We start from the raw sequence: 20520 nt of genomic DNA on the forward strand, positions 1-20520 counted from the left end.
TATTTAAAATTTAAACATTTACATTAAAATACAAAATAATCTAAATATTAAATTTTTTCGATTATTTATTTATTAATTTATATAAAAAAAAATAATACACGTGCCATGATATCTAAACTGTTAAAGTGCCACTTATATTATAAAAATTTATATTTTAGTTAAAATTGTATCAAAATATAATGATTGGACCAATTAAATTAAAATTAAAAAAATTAAATTAAAATGTAATTGATCTAAAATTTAAAAAAATTAGATTAAAATATATATACACGGAAACGTGAAATCTTTTTGAATCAATTAGCCTTTTTTTTTTTTTTTCATACATGGCCAAATGTTACTTAAAATTTCGGAAGTATTTCTCTTAAATTTTCTTCTTACATTTGTCTATCCTATTCTTTTGAATTTCTCATTAACTTTAGTAGTATATATCGAAAAAATAGTACATTTTAATTAGGTTTAAATATTTAAATCTCAAAACATTACACTCATAAAAATTTTCAATATTTATTTAGATTGAATTCGATTTTTCAAGTAAATGAAAACTTTTATCAAACTTTGCATTTATTATTTTAATTTAATTTTCTAATAAAAAACACAAAACTTTGTTTTATTATTTGTTTCAAATTTTATTATTTTTTTTAAATTTTATAACTAATATGTATGTGTTTAAAACTTTTTATAAGAGTATGTATAATTTGATAAAATAAAATATATAAACAAAAATACATAAAAATGTTTTTTATATTTTTAAATTTATTTTTCTAAAAAGTCAAAAAAAATTTAAAAATTAAAAAATTTAATAACTTTGTAAAGTTACTTTGACTGAGGTAATGTACACATTTTAATCATAAAAATTTATTTTTTATTTTTTATTAATAAAATAAATAATTATATAATTAAAATCCACGATTAATTTTTATTTTTATATATCAATAACTCGTGTAATTAAAGAGTATAAAATAGTTAAATAGTAAATAAATAAAACCCACAAATATTTATTATGTGTAATTAATTGAATATAACTGGACTTAGGTCTTTCTCCTAAATTTATAAAAGATATTGAAAAATGGCTTCCATAGGTATAACCCTCCGCATATATATAAAATGTCTATTTTATATTATTTGTATGTGAAAGTTCTTCAAATACCCTCAGTTAACAAGTTTCTTATGCCTATGTTAACAGGATCTACTTAAGCTTCACAGGCATTTTAACCCTTCAGTTACTGTCAACAGTCAATAACTTTGAAGCAGAAACAATTCATAGCAATTAGGGAAGGTTCTCTCCATTAGAACAGAGTTAATTCACATACTTACAGTTGCAGGCATAAAAGCATCTTGACAAGAGAAAGAGAGGGACAAATATCTTAAAATAAATTTATATTTAGACATCAAAACTGTTGCTCCTAAATTCATACGCAGGTCCCATGAATATGCATCATCTTTGTCCATGGAGCATCTTCTACCCAGCCTGCTACATTCTCATTTTGCAGTTGCACTGTAAATTCATCAACTGCAAGCTACTACCAATCCATATTAACTCCCAACTCCTAAGAATAGATTATCCAACACCTTCAGTGGCTGCGCCAAAATTTTCCTTTGTTCCTGTGACTTGATCCCAAGCCAGCGTCAAAACTGAGTATTTATTGTATTTCAGAAAATAGAATATACAAACTCCATATGAGTGAGACTGAACTGCGATCCAGACTACCAGTAATGATCCTTCTCAAAAAATTCTGCCCCTCAAGATCTTTAACTATGTTAAAGCTTAAATTAATTCCAGAACATACTTCTGAGCAATCTGGTGCAGCAACCCGTAGGCTCTGCCACTCCTGTGGATACTAGCTCATCTGGTTCTTTAAAATTAGCTTTCTCACTTAATTCCTCAAATGCGTCCACAAGATTTTGCAACCTTGCAACAAACTCGATCAAAAGTGACGTAAATGTAGCCAAACTCAAAGCACTTGCACTTTCGTAAGTTTTTGATTCTTCCACCTGTAGCAGTGCATCAGATGTAAATGAAATACGCGCAGGCCAGGATATCTGTTTCTTAAACATGGACTCAGAGGAAAGACCGGGAGCTGCAGGCATGGGGAGCTTTAAATCCTTGATGGGTGGTTTCTGACCATCCCAACTTTTTGGTATGGTCAATGATCTGAGATTCAGAACAGCTTCACTATGGGATTTGTGTTGCAGGACTCTATTCATACTCACATCATCATCAAAGTTCAGCGAATCTTGGGGCTCACCCCGCTCCTTTGCTGGATTTCCAATTTCCCAGCTCTCTGAATTGACAAGAAGATAAGATCTCCTGTCCACTTTGTTTTGCAATTCTTCCGCAGCCTCATGCACCTCATAAAGAATGTCTACTGAACCCAGTTTCTCCATCTTTTTTACTTTGTTCCCAAGTTCACGCAGCACTTTAGCCCCTTGAGATCCTACCCTTTGCAACTCCTGACAAAAGACTTGTCTTCTCTCAGCAGGAGCCTACACATCAAAAACTTGAAAAATTAGTACTATATAAAATATAGTGGAATTAGGCAACCTAAACCTAATAATATCAAATGACAACAGGTATATCCCTCATAGATACAGAGACATGACACAATATAAATTGAACATATGGTCAGAGCCTCAATTGACGAAGAAAACAAGAATAGCTGGATCAGTATATGAAATTCACATTTAAATAGTTTATTCCATATTACTGTGAAAGGATTAGACAACGGTACTAAAGATGGCTAGATATTTATATTTTAAAAATGAGCAAGCTACATTGAAATTCACTCACGAAAATTGAAACAAGTAAATTATTGAACTGGAATGTACCACTTGTAAGTTTAGGAACTTCATCTGTTGATATAGATGGAAAAATCCAGCAAAGTTATAAGATAATTTCATAAATGGGACCTTCAAAGTTTGAAGAAATCCAACGGATACACCAGTTGTTGGGCAACTTGACCCAACTGCTATGTCTACTGAAGATAATTTTCATGGAGAACAATCCCTGAAGAGGCATCGTACCTAAACACGTAATGCTTTAATGTATCAAGAAAAGTAAACCCTAGGGCAGAACCAAGATGAAACTGGAAACTTAAGTTGTTCAGAAGTGTATTACGTAGTGTGACCCAACATTTCTCCTCCTCACCCCCCATCCCCTTAAAAAAATGGTCATCTCAATCTCATCCTCTGTCATTCTCAACTTCACACTGGCTCCTCCTAATTTAAATCTAGTTCCACCCTTGGACAATCCAATATGGTATTGGACATGGTATTTCCAATTCCATAAATCAAGTATGTCAATATTTGACTGATATGCAATCACTCAGATATTGTCCATCTCCAACAAAATAACCGAGATAAGGCAAGTTACTTTGGGTATTGTAACACTAAAACATGAGTTCAATTCTCTCATGCTATTCTCTAACGATCAATACACATGAACAGCAACGTGATAAGTTCTTCATGGTCTTGGCGTTGATAAGACTTCAGTCTGAATTTGGGTCTGTCAGGGATCAGATCTTGACAAGTTCGACTATTCCCTCACTGGAAGTCATCTCTGCCAAGTTATTGCACATTTCTTTGATTCTAATGTTAGCAATGAAATTGAAACTTCAACGTTAGCTATGCAGGCAGAGAATCAACAAGGGCAGGGTGGTACCCAGAAGGGGAAAGAAAAGGGCACTAAGTGTCATTACACTTATTCTGACAAAAGTGGCCATACTTGAGACATTTGTTAGGCATTACATGGTGCCCACCACGAAATAATCAACATAACCAACCCACAACTCATATGGTTCAGACCCAGGGGGATGTGCTCCTACCATCACCTGATGCAAAAGATCACCACTTCCATTACCTTGACTAGGGTAGACTATAATAAATACCTACAACATCAGGCTGCAAAGCAGCTGTTGACCAACGTAAGGATCCCCAAATAGGGGATTCAATTACTATTTGGGCAGATTTTTGAAACTCTAATTATGCTTGATTAGAGGAATATTATTTCCTATCATTATTGTAGATATTCCTAATTAGGTGTGTTGTAAATATTCTTAATTAGATTGATTCTTTGTGTATAAATACTTAGACTTTATAAAGGTCAATTCAATTGGAATAAACACAAAAAATTCCTCCTAAAGTTTTTCATGGTATTAGAGCTAATGCCTGATTTAGGGTTCTAATTCATTTTTGAACTTTCAAAACCCTAGGCAACTAAATTTGATACTCACCAATTTAGACCAATTTCCTTTCATCACCGCTCCTCCCATCAGAGCCGCAGCAGTGTTGCCGGCCATCCGCCAATCTCCGGTGACCCTCACGCCTCACCTTCTCCCAATGCGTGGCACTGTTTCCGGTGAGGATTTCGACGTCCAGTCGTCGTTTTTGCCTCTGGCCATCTATTTCCAGCCTATTCATGCTATTTCTTGCCCTGTCGAGTGGTGGTGTGGTTTGGGCAACTTTTTCTCTTGATCAAATATTGGTTGAGTTTCCTTTTGCCTATTTTATTGTTGCATTACTTATTTCTCCCATGGCAGAAGATAAAACGACCTTTACTCCCAATTTTAATAACCCGTCACTGCAAAACAATCTTGTTTATTATTCATCAAGGCTAGAGGCTTGCAGGGTTATATGATAAAAAAACAACCAAATATAATTGATCCAGCCTTTGATCAATGGGATTCTGACAATTCCCCTGTCATGACTTGGCTTCTCAATTCTATGCAACCCCAAATTTCCAAGTCCTATTTGTTATTGGATACTGCTACTAAGGTATGGAGAGTACTCTCATTAACATATTCCAAAATAGGTAATAATGCCTAGATCTTTGACATCCGTAATAAAATTTGCAGTACCAAACAAGAAGAGATGTCGGTCTCTCAAAGTCAATACTATTCCGAACTATGTGGATTGTGACAGGAACTTAATTATTATCAACCCTCCCAAACAGGTTGTATTAGGGATGCAGTCAAGTTTCAGAAACTAATTGATAAGGAGTGTGTATTTGACTTCCTAGCTGGCTTGAATATTGAATATGACCCTATTAGGGTTTAAGTACTCCCTCTCTTGAACAAGATCATGTCCATGTTCAGTAGGAAGAAAGCAGAAGAGGTGCCATGCTCTACAATGCACCTGTCAAAAAAGCTGGGATGGTTCATTCATATCTGCCAAAGGCCACTTATTGTGGGAAGCTAAGGCACACAAAAGAGACTTGTTGAAAGTTGCATAGGCACAATACAAAGGGTCGTAGGGAAAAAACGGAGCAATACAAAGCCTCAAGCTAATTTGTCAGAGCAGTTGAGGAGGCATCCAAGGAGGCAACAAGCTCCTCCACCAAGATCCTTTCCTCTCATGAAATTTTGAGTCTCAAGCACTACTATCTCACCTTGACTCATCTTTTGGTGCATCGTCTAACTTTGTGAAGTCAGGTAATGCTCTCACTTGTTAACTTGCTTTATGAATTATTGATTCTAGTGCAAATAGACACATGACAGGCTTGTCTAAGGACTTTATTAATTACTCTCCATGTTCAAACCAAGAAAGTGTTCAAATAGCCAATGGCTCTCTTAGCCCTATATCTGAGATAGGTACTATTATTTGTGCTTCCCATATTAAGCTTTCTTCGGTTTTTTATGTTCCTCAATTTCCTGTTAAACTTTTATCTATCAGTTCTCTTACCAAGACTCTTAACTGTAAAATTGAATTCTTTCCTAACATTGTATTTGCATTCAGTTTGATGCTAAGATTAAAATTTTGAGAACTGATAATAGAACCGAGTATATGGATCATAGATTTTCTACTTGGAGTCACATGGGATGATACATCGAATCACTTGATCTTATACTAGTGCTCAAAATGATGTTGCTGAAAGAAAGAATAGGCACCTGTTAAAGGTAGCTTGATCCCTTTTGTTCACTATAAACCTTCCAAAAGTATATTGGAGGGATGCAGTTCTTGTTGTTGCTTATCTCATTATAGAATGCCGCTTAAAACTCTTGACTTTAAAAGTCCTTTAGAGGTTTTACATGGGGATACTACTTATATTGTTCCTCCCAAAGTGTTTGGCTGTGTGTGTTTTGTTCATACTAGAACCGCTGAGAAACTTGATCCAAAAGCTCTTAAATGTGTGTTTATTGGACATTCTCTTACTAAAAAATGTTATAAATGTTATCATCTTCCCTCTAGAAAATCTTGTCACTGTAGATGTTACCTTTCGAGAAACTGAACTTTAATTCAATGCCACCCCATCACCTCTTCAGGGAGAGAATCATGAAATGAAAAAGTAATGATACCTAAATCGGTGACCTTGGATGACCTTACTCAGGGGGAGAGTTCTAACGAAGGAGAGTTCTAATGGTTAGGGAAAGAATTCTGATCCACATGATGCACCTGAGTGTTTGGATAGGCCAGACTTAAAGAGATATTCTAAGAGAGACAAGGCGGAAGAAATTATTGTGCAGCCTACTCAATGCCAAGAATCTCCATCTTCTGCCCCCTTCGGTGAGTTACTTTCAAACCTTGAATCCAATGATTTAGATATACCAATTGCTCAAAGAAAAGGTGTTAGAGCTTGCACAAAACATTCTATTTTAACTGTCTCCTATGATTCCTAGTCTCCCTCCTATAGAACTTTTGCTTTGTCCATGTCTTCTGTGTCTATTTCACAGGATTGAAATGAAGCAATAGTTGAAGAGATAAAACCCTTGGCAAAAAATGAGACATGAGAACTAATCCCTCATCCACATGGAAGAAACTCGTTGGATGTAAATGGGTGTTTATTGTAAAACACAAAGCATATAGGTCGATTGAAAATTCAAGGTCAAACTTGTTGTTAGGGGATACACTCAAACCTATAGAGTAGACTACCGGGAGACATTTGCCCCTGTTGCCAAAATGAACTCAATAAGAGTGTCGTTATCTTGTGCTGCCAATCTTAACTGAGATCTGCAACAATTTGATGTGAAAAATACATTCTTCTATAGAAATTTAGAGGATGAAGTATACATGGACATCCCTCCTAAATTTGCTGATGAAAAAACCCCAGAAAAGGTGTGCAGGCTAAAGAAGGCATTGTATGAATTGAAATAAGTCGCCCAAACCTTGGTTTGACCGATTCAGCAGAGTTATGATCTCCTTTGGCTATCAATAGAACTGTTAAATTTGGCTCAGGCCTAACTCACCCCAAAAGCTAGCTCAAGAGGGAGGAGTGCCTATAGCCCATATAAGGGGCACATTACCCCTTTCCACAACCGATGTGGGATTCAACACACCCCCTCACGCCCAGAATTTTTACTGGTGCGTGGCACATTTATGGGGCGCCCAACATCGGATGGGGAGGCTCTAATACCATGTTAAATTTGGGCCAGGCCTAACTCACCCCGAAAGCTAGCTCAAGAGGGAGGAGTGCCTATAGCCTATATAAGGGGCACATTACCCCTTTCCAGAACCGATGTGGGATTCAACAAGAACAATATTGATCATACCCTATTTGTCAGATATCATAGGGTAGAATTACTCTTCTCATAATTTATGTTGATGACATAATAATGACAGGAGATAATTCATACATATTATTATATTATGAAGAATATTTCTAATTAAATAAATAATAATTCTATATTTATCAAAATATATCATTATGATATATTTTTTTACTTATATTTAGAACATATAAAATTTTTAATTGACTTTTGGAAGTCTTAGCGAATCTTACAATTCGATTCTCGATTCGTAAAATAAGAAATGGCTCAATTAAATAAACTTCTGGCTCAGAAATTTGAAATTAAAAATTTAGAAAAACTTTAATATTTCCTCGAAATTGAGGTTGATAGATCAAAAAAGGGAATTTTTATCTCTCAGAGAAAATATATTATGAATCTATTGGAAGAAACCGGTACGTTAGGTTGCAAATCAGCAGAAACTCCTATTGAGAGCAATCACAAGTTGCAACCAGGAACTGGTGAACCAATAGATATTAGTAGATATCAGAGATTGATAGGTAGATTAATTTATCTCTCACATACTCGACCAGACATGACATATACAGTCAGCCTAGTCAGCCAATTTATGCATGATCCTCGTGAACCCTACATGCAAACTGTCTTTCGCATTTTGCGATACTTGAAGTCTGCCCCTGAAAAAGATCTATTCTCCAAACATGACCATCTCTGAATAAACGCATTTACAAATGCAGATTGGGCTGGATCCCTTGATGATAGAAGGTCAACTAGGCACACTTGTGAGAAGCAACTTTGTCACTTGGAGAAACAAGAAGCAAAGTGTTGTTGCTCGATCAAGTATCGAAGCGGAATATAGAGCGATGGCACAAAGTGTTTGTGAATTGTTATAGTTGCAAATATCGAAGGGACAAACTGCTCTTGTACTGTGACAATAAAGCTACCATAATCAAATCAAATCAAATCAAATCATATTCCTAAAATCAGTTAGGATCAGCAAATAAGTCAACACTCCCCCTCAAGATGGTGCAAAGATGTCGCACATGCCCAACTTGCAAATCAAATTATAGTAGATCTTGTTGTTGAACTCTTTAGTAAACACATCCGCAAGTTGCCCAGTTGAAGTCACATGAATTAAGCTCAAGACACCGTCTGTTAATTTTTCTTTAATGAAGTGCCGATGAATTTCAATGTGCTTCGTCCGGTCATGTTAGACTGGATTTTGTGCTATACTTATAGCAGCTTTATTGTCACAATACAAAGTTATCTTGTCTCTCTCGAGCAACCTCAACTCCTCCAATAACTTCTGTAACCATAAGAGTTCACACACACCTTGAGCCATTGCTCTGTATTCTGCTTCAGCACTTGACCGAACAACAACACTTTGTTTTTTGCTCCTCCAGGTGACAAGGTTCCCTCCCACAATTGTGCAGTAGCCAGAGGTGGATCTCCTGTCATCGAGAGTTCCTGCCCAATCTGCATCTGTAAAAGCTTCAACTCGGAGATGACCATGTTTGGAGTAAAGAAGCCCTTTCCCTGGCGCAGACTTTAGGTATCTTAAGATGCGAAGTACAGCCTGCATATGAGTCTCGCGAGGGTCATGCATGAATTGGCCGACTAAGCTAACAGTATAGGCTATATCCAGTTGAGTGTGTGAGAGATAAATCAACCTTCCTACCAATCTCTGGTATCTTCCAATATCCATGGACTCACCAATTCATGCTTCCCGCTTGTGATTACTTTCAATGGGAGATTCTGCTGGTTTACACCCTATCATACCAGTTTCTTCCAAAAGATCCAGAATGTACTTTCTTTGGGAGATGAAAATTCTTTTTTCTGATCTAGCCACCTCAATACCTAGGAAATATTGCAATTTTCCTAGACCTTTGATTTCAAATTCATGAGCCAACAACCTCTTTAGTTGAGCCATTTCCTTTTTGTCATTGCCTGTCACCACTATATCATCAACATAAACAATAAGAAGGGTGATCTTACCCTTGTGATGTTTGATAAACAGAGTGTGATCAGCATTGCTTTGTTGGTAACCAAAGGACATCATGACTCTGCTAAACCTGTTAAACCAAGCTCTGGGAGATTGTTTTAGCCCATACAAAGCCTTTTTTAATCTGCACACCTTTTCTTGTGTCTTCTCATCAGCGAGCCCAGGAGAAATTTCCATGAACACTTCTTTTTCTAAATCTCCATAGAGGAAAACATTCTTCACATCAAACTGTTGCAAGTCCCAGTCCAAGTTGGTTGTGCAGGATAACAGAATTCTGATTGAGTTCATTTTTGCAACTGGGGCAAATGTCTCTTGGTAATCCGCTCCATAGGTTTGGGTGAATCATTTAGCAACCAATCTGGCCTTAAACCGTTCAATTGTGCCATCATCTTTGTGTCTCACTGTGAACACCCATTTACAACCAACGAGTTTCTTCCCAGATGAGAGAGTGACAAGCTCCCGGATCTCATTTTTAGCCAATACTTTCATCTCTTCAATCATTGCTTCCTTCCATTTAGGATCTGCAAGAGCTTTTTTCCAATCCTGTGGAAGACACAGAGGAAATAGACAAGGCAAAGGCTCTATAGGAAGGAGACAAGTTTTCATAAGAAACAAAGTTAGAGATAGGGTGTTTAGTACAAGATCTGACCCCTTTTCTTTATGTAATAAGTTTATCTAAGTCATTAGAGCATTTAATAGTTGTGGGTAACTCACCAAAAGAAGATTCTTGAATGCGTAACTCACGAGAAGAAGATTCTTGACTCTGAGTAGACTGCATAGTGGCTTCTTCTGCCTTGTCTCTCCTCGAATACCTGCTCAAATCTGGCTTGTCCAAACGACCAATTCTCTTTCTCTGATTGAACATCTCCCCGTCTACTAGAACTCAAACTTTCTAGTTGAACCATATCATTCAGAATCACAAAATTCGAGATCACCTCTTCTTGTTCATAATTCTCCCTCTGAAGAGGTGAGTGGGTGGTACTGAAGTAGGGTTCAGTTTCTCAGAAGGTAACATCCATACTGACTAAGTATTGCCTAGAGGGAGGATGATAACACTTGTATCCCTTATGTGTTGGAGAATACCCAACAAACACACATTTAAGGGTCTTGGGATCCAATTTCCCTGCCGTCCTAGTATGGACAAAGCAAATACATCCAAATACTTTTGGTAGAACAACGTATGAATTCTTCTCTTGTAGAACCGCCAAATGACTCATAAAGTCAAGGGTCTTGAGAGGCATTCTATTGATAAGATAAGCAGATGCAAGGATTGCATCTCTCTAATATGCTTTGGGTAGATTCATGGTGAACATAAGAGATCGAGCTACCTCCAATAGATGCCTATTTTTCCTCTCAGCAGCGCCATTTTGAGTACTAGTATAAGGATAACTAGTCTGGTGTACTATCCCATTACTCTCCAAATAAGCAGAAAAGCTATTATCCATGTATTCTCTTCCATTGTCAGTTTTCAAAATTTTCACCTTAGTATCAAATTGAGTACAAACCATCTTATAAAAGGATTGAAAACAAGAAAAGACATCACTTTTAACTTTAATCAAATAGACCCAAGTCATTCGAGTGTAACAATTAATAAAGGTGACAAACCATCAATACCAGACAAGGAGACAGTTTGAGTAAGCCCCCAAACATCAAAGTGAATAGTCGCGAAAAGAATTTGACTTTTATTATGACTCAAAGGATAGGATGTTCTAGTGTATTTAGCATACTCAAAAGCATCACAAAATAGAGAATCAAATTGAGTTCTAGCACACAAATTAAGATAAAGTTTTTCTAAGGCAAAAAATGATGGATGCTCTAACTGTCTGTGCCACTGTATTATTTCCTGATTGACATCCTTATTTTCTCCAAAACAGGCTTGAGATATCGAAGAACCTGGATCACCCTCCATATATAAGCCATCATGTAGCCTACTATTGCCAATCCTCTTTTCTATGCGAAGATCCTGAATAACACAATGATCAGGAAAAAATTCAATTTTACAATTAAGGGCATTGGTGATAGCACTGACAGATAAAAGGTTAATAGGAAAGTAGGGAACATGAAGGACAGATGAGAATTTAATGTTGGATGTACAAATAACAGAACCTGTTCCGGATATGGGAGTAAAAGAGTCATCAGTAATTCTGACACTATCTTTGGTTAGAGAAGGAAAATAATTGAGAAAGCCTTTAGAAGAGCCTATCATGTGTCTATTCGCACCAGAATCGATAATCCATGGAACATTATTAAGAGAGGAAGTATTACCTGACTTTACAAAGTTAGATGTGGCACCGAAGGACGAGTAATCAGAGTTAGGAATCGAGCCCCTTTTACCTTCTGCCATGGTAAAGATTTATGAACCGTGAAAGAATAGGAGATACCTAAGGTTGTACACACAAGAGAGCCCAATCGATTCACCAAAAGACCGGGTAGCTGCACGGGAAGCCCCAAAAAGATGGTCAGAATCGTCGCCGGAGTGATTGGAGCGGCGAAGCAGTGTCAGGCAATTGATCACGCGCCGGGACGCGATGGTTCACGCTCACGTGCGGGCTTTTTCAGCGTCAGAGCTGGGCGATCGGCCGGTGACAGTCCTAGTGCCGGCCGTGAGAAGAGGAAAGACTCCTATATGGGTTAGTACCACAAAAGGTAGATATAGGGTTTTGAAACCCTAAAGAGGAAAAAATTGAATTTGAATCCTAAAATCAAGAAAAAGATCTGATACCATGAAGAATTTTGAGAAAATTTAGAGAATTCTTGTATTTCACTCTTAATCTTTACAATTGGTCTATATGACTATTTATACACAAAAAATTATATCTAAACAGGAAGCAAATAATCAAATAATAATTATAGAGATAATTAAGGATCCTAATCAAATCAAATCATATCCCTAGAATCAGTTAGGATCAGCAAATAAGTCAACAATATCATGCCATAATACATGCTTGATTTGATGTTGTAATTAGGATGATTATTAGCCTAAAATCTGTAAGAATTCCTATTGTATATATCTTCCTATTTTGTGATCTTTGTAAATCCTATAAATTTCCAATCAGCATGAGGGAATAATCAAAGCTTCGGGCTTTTTGCCAAATTAGGGGTGGGAGAAGAATTATTTGTGAATTTGGGGTTAGAGAAAAATTATGTGGATTTGGTGTTGGACTGCCAGGTGGCAGGCGAAAAGATTGTCTGGCGCCTATTTGACAGGCGCCATAACCTGGCGCCAGCTATTATTTGTTTTTTTTTTTTAAGAATGGCCTGGCGCCACTCTAAATGGCGCCAGGCCATTATTTATTATTTATTTTTTTATAAAATTTTAATAATTTGTAAAATTATAAAATAATATTATTATATGATTAAAAAATTACTGATACTATTTAACAACAGTATTACTGTATTAATTTATTAAAATAATAAAAAAATTTATCATTAAATAAATATATACAATATTATTGAATTATTTTTATATATCTAATTGCAGTATAATATTAATTTTATAATTATGAAATTATATATTATAATAATTTTTTATTTAAAAATTAATAATAAAATTTATTAAATATTAATATATTAAAATTATAAAAAATATTTATTATTATAAAAATATAATATTATTAAATTAATATAATATAAATATTTTATTATAATATATTAATAATTAAAAAAATAAAGATACAGCACAACTCTAAGCGGTGCCGGCCATTATTTATTTTTTTTATTATTTATTTTTTTATTTTATTATTTATTTGTAAGAGGTCAAACCATAATTTAATTTTTTTAATTATTAAAATATTATAATTTTATTAATTAATTAATATATTATTTTTATATAATGTTAATTTAATAATTTTATTTATATTATATTTTTTATTATAATAAATTTTTTATATTATTTTTTAATAGATTAATATAATAATACTGTAATTAAATAGTACCATTAATCTTTTATATATTTAATCATGATATTTTGAAATCCAGAATAATGGGTTTATATTAGTCATGTAAGTTTAGATGGAGAGGAAGGTGCTTCCTCCCCTTTATTCTTTTTCCTTTGTCCGCTAGTAACATCTAGCGTCAGGATCCATTTAATTCCCCTGGCGCGCATGCGGGCAGGGCTGCGAATTGACGGGGTCTGCTGTCCTTCCTCAAATCAGGCTGGATTCCTCGTACTAGATCCGAACTCGTGGGCATCCCGATCTGCCCTCGTGTCTGTCTGGGTCAGGACCGAAGATGCTGGACCGGCTAAATGAAGTGGGTGTCTGAAACCTTAGACCTATTTCACTTCTTCGAGTTTAACCTCTCCTAGAGTGATAGAAATTCGGCGGTTATCAAATCATATAATAATATATTTTATAACTCTCCAAAATATTAGGAGATTAACATTATTCTATGATTATGTACGATTGCATAATAACCGTCCAATAAAAATAAATTTAATTTTTATAATTTTAAATATTCATACACTCATATATTAATTAATTAATATAATTATAATATTTTAATAAATAAAAAATAAAAAATAAATAAATAATGGCCTGGCGCCACTTAGAGTGGCGCCAGCCATTCTTAAAAAAAAAAAAAACAAATAATGGCTGGCGCCATTTAGAATGGCGCCAAGTTCTGGCACCTGTCAAATAGGCGCCAGACAATCTTTTCGCCACCTGGCAGTCCAACACCAAATCAACAAATAATTTTTCTCTAATCCCAAATTCACAAATAATTCTTTTCCCACCCCTAATTTGGCAAAAAGCCCCTTTTTTTTTGCAAAACCTCTCTTTCTTTATTTTCTCAAGACCAAATCCATTATTCAATAAAGTCCAAATATTAAAGAACTCTTGCCATCTATAGCATTCTTTATCTTTATCTTATCATAGTATTTTTTTTTTCTCTTATCATAGGAGTAGATATGTTCAATTTTTAGTATTTGAGTAGGACTCTTGCTATAAGTCCTCACTATGAATAAAGTCAATTTACCATGAATAAAATAAGCAAATTAATCATAAACACGTTGATATTTAAGACTTTCTCTTATTAGTGAGTCTAAAGTTTTAAGAGCTACTTCTGTATCTAGGGGTGAGCATTCGATCGGTTCGGTTCAAAACCGAACCGAACCGAATAAAATGAAAACCGAAATTTTAGAGTTTATAAAAACCGAACCAAACCGATTTTGATCAGAACCCGAATCGAACCGAACCGGTCTGATTCGGTTCGATTCGGTTCGGTTTAATCGGTTTCGATTTTTAATAATTTTTTTATTTTTTACACTTTATTTTTAATATTTTAAAATTTAATTAAAATATTTTAATTTTAATATGATTTAATTTCTCTATTGAAAAAACATATTATTATTACTAATCGGTTCGGTTCGGTTTTTTCGGTTTTTTTCTGATCAAAACTGAACCGAACCAAAATAACCAAAATTTTTGAAATTAAAAACCGAACCGAACCGAAATATATAAAAAACCGAACCAAATTTTCAAATTAGTTCGGTTCGGTCGGTTTTTTCGGTTTGAACCGAATACTGCTCACCCCTATCTGTATCAATCGCCACGTGACGCAATCTGTGACTCGGGATCATAACACAGAGCATACATATGGTACTATACATATCAGGTGATATTGTCTAGAAAGCAAGTACATCAAGAGAGAAAAGAAAAAGAAAATGCAAATTGAAAAGAGGCAGAAGTTTTTTCCTTCCTACTAACAGGAGCCTTTTATTAAACGAAATACCTATTTGAAAAAAAGAGGTGGGGGGGGGGGGGGAGAGAGAGAGAGAGAGAACTAATAGTATCTTGCTGAGTTACTATTGAATTTCCTTAAGAATAATTTTGAACATTTCTACTATAATAATACCAATGCCTTCATTTCCAATCATGAAAAATAATGCATTTATGTAAATGAAAAGTATTTAAAAAAAATTAAGAAGCTACTAACTAGTAGCATGATTAAAAAAATTTTTTTTTTTTCAGAAAGAAATAGAGGAGTGAAGACTCAAATTTGATTCTACCAAGCGAGTAATATATATCTTTTGCCACTAGATCAAACCAGGAATTTAATTAATGTGAATATGATATGACCGAAGTCATAATTAATATGGAATATTTAGAGCTTATTTGGTTTACCTGTTGTTGATAGCTGATAGCTAGTAGCGGATAGTTTGTAATTTACAGCTGATAACTTATTCTAACTAATATATTGTAGGTGTTTGATAAATTATGTCTAACTGTTACTATTAGTATGTAAAATGACTAATAAGGACATATATCAATTTATTATATTAATGAAGCAAATATAAAAATATTAATTTATTATACAACAAACAAATATTTAAAAACATAATTTTAAAATATAATTATTTTTCATGCATGTACATAATTTTTTTTATCATTTAATAATGCATAGTATAACTATCTTAACTATTATTTATAGTGTATTTAATTTATTATTGTGTCTTGTAATTTTAAATAATTTATTGATGTAAAAAAATTAATTTAAAATGTTATAACTAATAAAATTTAAAAGGATAGTATAGTCTAAATAAAAAATAAAATCAAAATCGCTACCGGCTGGTGGAAAACAGTTCTAAATGTAGAAATAATCCAAAATGCAGCTGATAAGTCTCGTATCAGTTGCCTATCTGCTATCAGTTGGTTTTTAAAATATTTACCAAACACTTTGGTTTAGCTATTTGGATGCCTATCAACTATCAACTGCATCCAACAACTAAACCAAACACCCCTTACTTTGCTATATGGTTATCTATGTGTATGTATCCAAATTTAGACAAGCAAAAGAATTTCAAATTAATACAAATGGAAGTTATGAAATAAACCAATTAAGATTCAATTTAAAACTTGTAATTGACTGGGATAATACCAATAGTATTAGAATTAGTCATCTAACAACCAATTAAAACATACTTCTTAAGAGGTATGATCCACGTATACAAGTAATAAATAAGATAAGATTGATTATCTCATACTTTAAATTAATATAATAGTAAAATCTGATTCAATCAGGCTTAAATAACAAGGAATATAATAGCAAGGACTAATTTAGCCATGTTGTTAAGCATAATTAAGCATCACAAAGGCATATGGATAAATATTAATTGTCTAACTTCTATAATAATTCCTTCAAAATTAAAGTTAAGAGAAAAAAATTGTATACCTGTATCTCAGAAAGTATACATCCATGTAGTGCCATGACCATGAATGCACAATGCCTTAGTGCACCGCTTACTTTGACATAATTCTTCCATGGGTAGCAAAATGATTTATAAGGACCATGAGGTGGCTCCCAAATAGCAAAACTCATCTTCATTCATAAAAAATAAAAATAAATAATTAACAAAGATGGTAAAATCCGTTGTGCATTCAATTTCATATGCAGCATGTTGCAATCAAATACCAGTGTATCTTCTTGGCTCGTAGATTCTACAGCCGACCTGTAGCCACTGTAAAGTGGGTCATCTGAGGCTTGATAAGTAAGGATTTTTGAAGGGATCCTTTCATATTCAACACAATTCAGGTATCCATTAACACATCCTGAATATAACCTCATACAATTAGTCAAGCCTGAATAATGAAGATAAAATGACCACACCTTTAACTCCAAAATTCAATTATATATATGATATAGTAAGTAAGAGACAACATAGCAAATTAACCTTCCAAAGAAGTTGCTACATTCATGAAGTTCTTCACCACCAAGTTGTGCAAATCCTCACCAGCCCATATAGGATAAATGCATATATTTATAACCAAACAGACACCAGCACCCAGTGCAATAAGCAGAAACCGTGTAATTGCAGTATGGATAAATTCCCTGGTCCTATATCCAGACACCATGACCATACAATACGTCAACAAGAACACTCGAAATCCATATTCGTAAGGCTTCAGTGTCGGGTACAGTTTTGCATAAGATGCACAAAACCCTAAGAACCATAGAGCATCTCAGAAAAGGCAAAATATATAACAATAATGTGGCAAAAGAAAGCAGGATATGTTATTTATAACAATAATTGTGAACCCACACCTACGAAGAAGATACTAAGAATAATAAAAACTTCTTCCCACTTTCCAGTTAATTGAGCCAACTCTGCCATGGCCAGAGCAATGCCTCCTGCTGATAATGTCCCAAGAAAACGATTAAAGCCTTTGCTAAGAGTAGCTCCTGAAAAAGCAGAACAATGAGTTTGAGCAAAAAAGAAAGAATAAAATCTCACAGTTTCTGCTTTTGTTTCATGCCTTCAAAAAAGGCTTTCGCAAAAGAATACCAAGATAAGATGAGAGAAGCTTGGGAAAGATGGTTTGTTTAAGTGCAATGATTACAAACTCTTTACTAGAATTCAAAACATAGGAAATTTATTGAAGCTCCAAAAAATATAATAGCTATATTGACAGAATAAATTTGAAAATTTTTAAGGAAACATTTTGAATTGTTTCTAGTACAAATTATTCTTCTGAATATCATAAATTATAACATCATGCCTCCATATTACATCCCAAATATACTATCAACCTTGCCAAGAATAATGCAGTAGAAATTAATTCTAACTCATAGCATCTTCTAGTGTTGCGCACACCAAAATGCAATTCTCGAAAGCTTGGCATCATACCAATAAACAGAGAAATCAAACAAAAATCCACAAATGAACATTAGGAACTAAAACCGAAATGGAACAAATTTAACCAAAAACACAACACACATATTAACATGCCATTTCACTTTTGCAATTGTCTCCCATTGGGGGCATAAAATGAATCTCAACTGTATTAAAAACAATTACAAGCAGTCAACAAGCTTCATCATTGTAAACACCCCATAATTTGGATATTGGATAGCATGAGCAGCTACAATTAATGAGAAACCACAAAGGGAAAAACCCAGAAAAAAGAAAAATACCAATTACTCACACACGTATACTTAACCATGAACCTGATATGAAAATCAAGAATCAAAACAAAATTTCAAAAAGGAAATTACCTATACTGAATTCAAAGACAACCACAACGGTAAGAATAGCCCACACAGAGTACCGACTAAGTTCTTTGATTGGCTCTTTCAAGAAAACCAGTAAAGAAATGAGCATCAAAGATAAACCTATCTTTATCGCGAACACAATCTTCCTGGGATCAGACCTGCCCATCTCGTAAGCCTTCTTGGTAACATCCTGCACGCTTCTACAAAATTCAACAATCTTATCGCAACAGAAGCGATAGCTACAGCAATTTCTGGGTGCATATTCTTCCTCATAAATATTGGGAAAGCCAAGCTCGGAGTAACCCTTCGTAGAAAGCAACCTCTCCCTCTTCTCTGCAAAAGTGTATCTGAAGGAACCCAATTTCGCAGCCATGGCCACGCTTCAACTCCTCCTCCTTCTTCTTCTCCTTCTTCTTCTTCTCCTTCACAAGAGGATGGAGTCGAATATTCTAGGAAAGCCCAATCTGAAAAGAATAATTAAAAATTGAAGAAAAATTGATAAAATAATAAGGCACTGAATCTCAGACTGGAGAGAGAGAGCGAGAGAGGTGGAACTGGAAGGAGAGAGGGTCGGAGAGTGGGGCTGTTGGTCCAGTTGGCTGATGAAACGACAGCGTGTTATGGATACGGACATGTTTAATATTGGAACGTCGTCAGGTTATAGTAATTGAACAGAGATCAAACCATTAAAGATGCTGCCACGTGGCTGATGGTGGTTGAGAATGACGCGATGCTACATAAACAAGCTTTTTTTTTTATATATATATAAGTTCGTATTATTATTATAATAACTCAGATTTGAGTTGGCAAATCAAAATATCAAATCCCATTTGCAATTCCAAATTGCCTTTAAGTGCCTTGCACGATCAAATCAAATAAAGTAAAATTTTCATTTTTGATATTTAATAATAAAAATAATATATTTATAATTTTAATTTAAAATAGATAATCTAAAATATTTATTTATTCAAAATCTCTCGACTTCAAAATACTATCTAATCTAACAATCAAACTCAACACCTCAAAGAACACAATCCAAGAAAAAAAATCATCAACAAAATTACGGTTAAAAACTGTTTTAGCATTTCATGTGAATGGATCATAACTCACCAAACTAAACTCGAACTAAATAATAATTTGATGATCAGAAATATAAATGCCATCAAAAAATAGCAACCAAACCGAAAAATGGATCATCAATTTCATGCATATAAGATTTTTTTTTTTTTTTTTGAAATAGGGGGTTGGAGGAGTCGAACCTTAGACCTCTCAGGTCTATCAGGATGCACTTTCCACCAAGCTAAGTCTCGGAGTGCATGCATATAAGATATTTTATCCCACGCATTTTACAGTGCTTATTTTTATTTTTTTGGTGTTTTATTAAATATATATAAATATATATATATATATATATATATATATATATATATATATATATATATATATAAAGATTTAGATCTTACTCCCTTTATTTTATAATTTTTTTCTATTTATTTTTTTACACATATTAAACAATAATTTTTTCTCAATTTTTCAATTATACATATTTTAAAAATAGTAAATTTTATATGTTATTATAATATAAAAAATATTTATAATTACCATTTTTTATTTTAAAAAATATTTTAATTTTTTTAAATAATATAAAAATAAATATGATTATAATTACCAATTATTATAATATAAAAAAATGGAAAATAATTTTTGAACAACCATAAAAAAGTAGATAAAAATGGTAAGACTTGAGGGAGTTTAAGTTATACTATTGATCAATGTTATTAAATTTAGATAGAAGGAATTGAATAGATCAACCGGTAGTTCATGTAACGACCCGAAAATCGGACCGCTACCGGCACTAGAATCTAGATCGGCTTAAGGCCGCCGGGACCCGTAGCAAGCCAAACATTCATCCTGTGAACCTGTTTAATCTCATACATGATCAATAACATACATAAAATTTTTGAACTTTTCTTTCCATTCATTCACCAACTCAACCTGTGCATGCACTATACATAATCATAATCATCAACCAACACTGGAGTCCTCAACAAATACTCCCATGGGGTAATCATAATA

The 20520-nt window shown here is 34.0% G+C and overlaps 1 protein-coding gene across 1 annotated transcript; it reads right to left on the reverse strand.

Annotated features, from left to right (window-relative positions):
• Positions 1-1257: 1257 nt before the first annotated feature.
• Positions 1258-19056, reverse strand: LOC110615779 (aluminum-activated malate transporter 9). The gene is made up of 6 exons (XM_021757874.2): positions 18448-19056; positions 17497-17634; positions 17126-17395; positions 16867-17003; positions 16627-16773; positions 1258-2484 (listed from the first exon to the last, which is right to left on the reverse strand). The coding sequence occupies exons 1-6, from the start codon at positions 18815-18817 to the stop codon at positions 1771-1773; spliced, it is 1776 nt and encodes a 591-aa protein (XP_021613566.1). The 5' UTR covers positions 18818-19056; the 3' UTR covers positions 1258-1770.
• Positions 19057-20520: the final 1464 nt, after the last annotated feature.

The sequence above is a fragment of the Manihot esculenta genome, chromosome 5, assembly GCF_001659605.2.
Source record: "Manihot esculenta cultivar AM560-2 chromosome 5, M.esculenta_v8, whole genome shotgun sequence".
Lineage (NCBI taxonomy): Eukaryota > Viridiplantae > Streptophyta > Magnoliopsida > Malpighiales > Euphorbiaceae > Manihot > Manihot esculenta.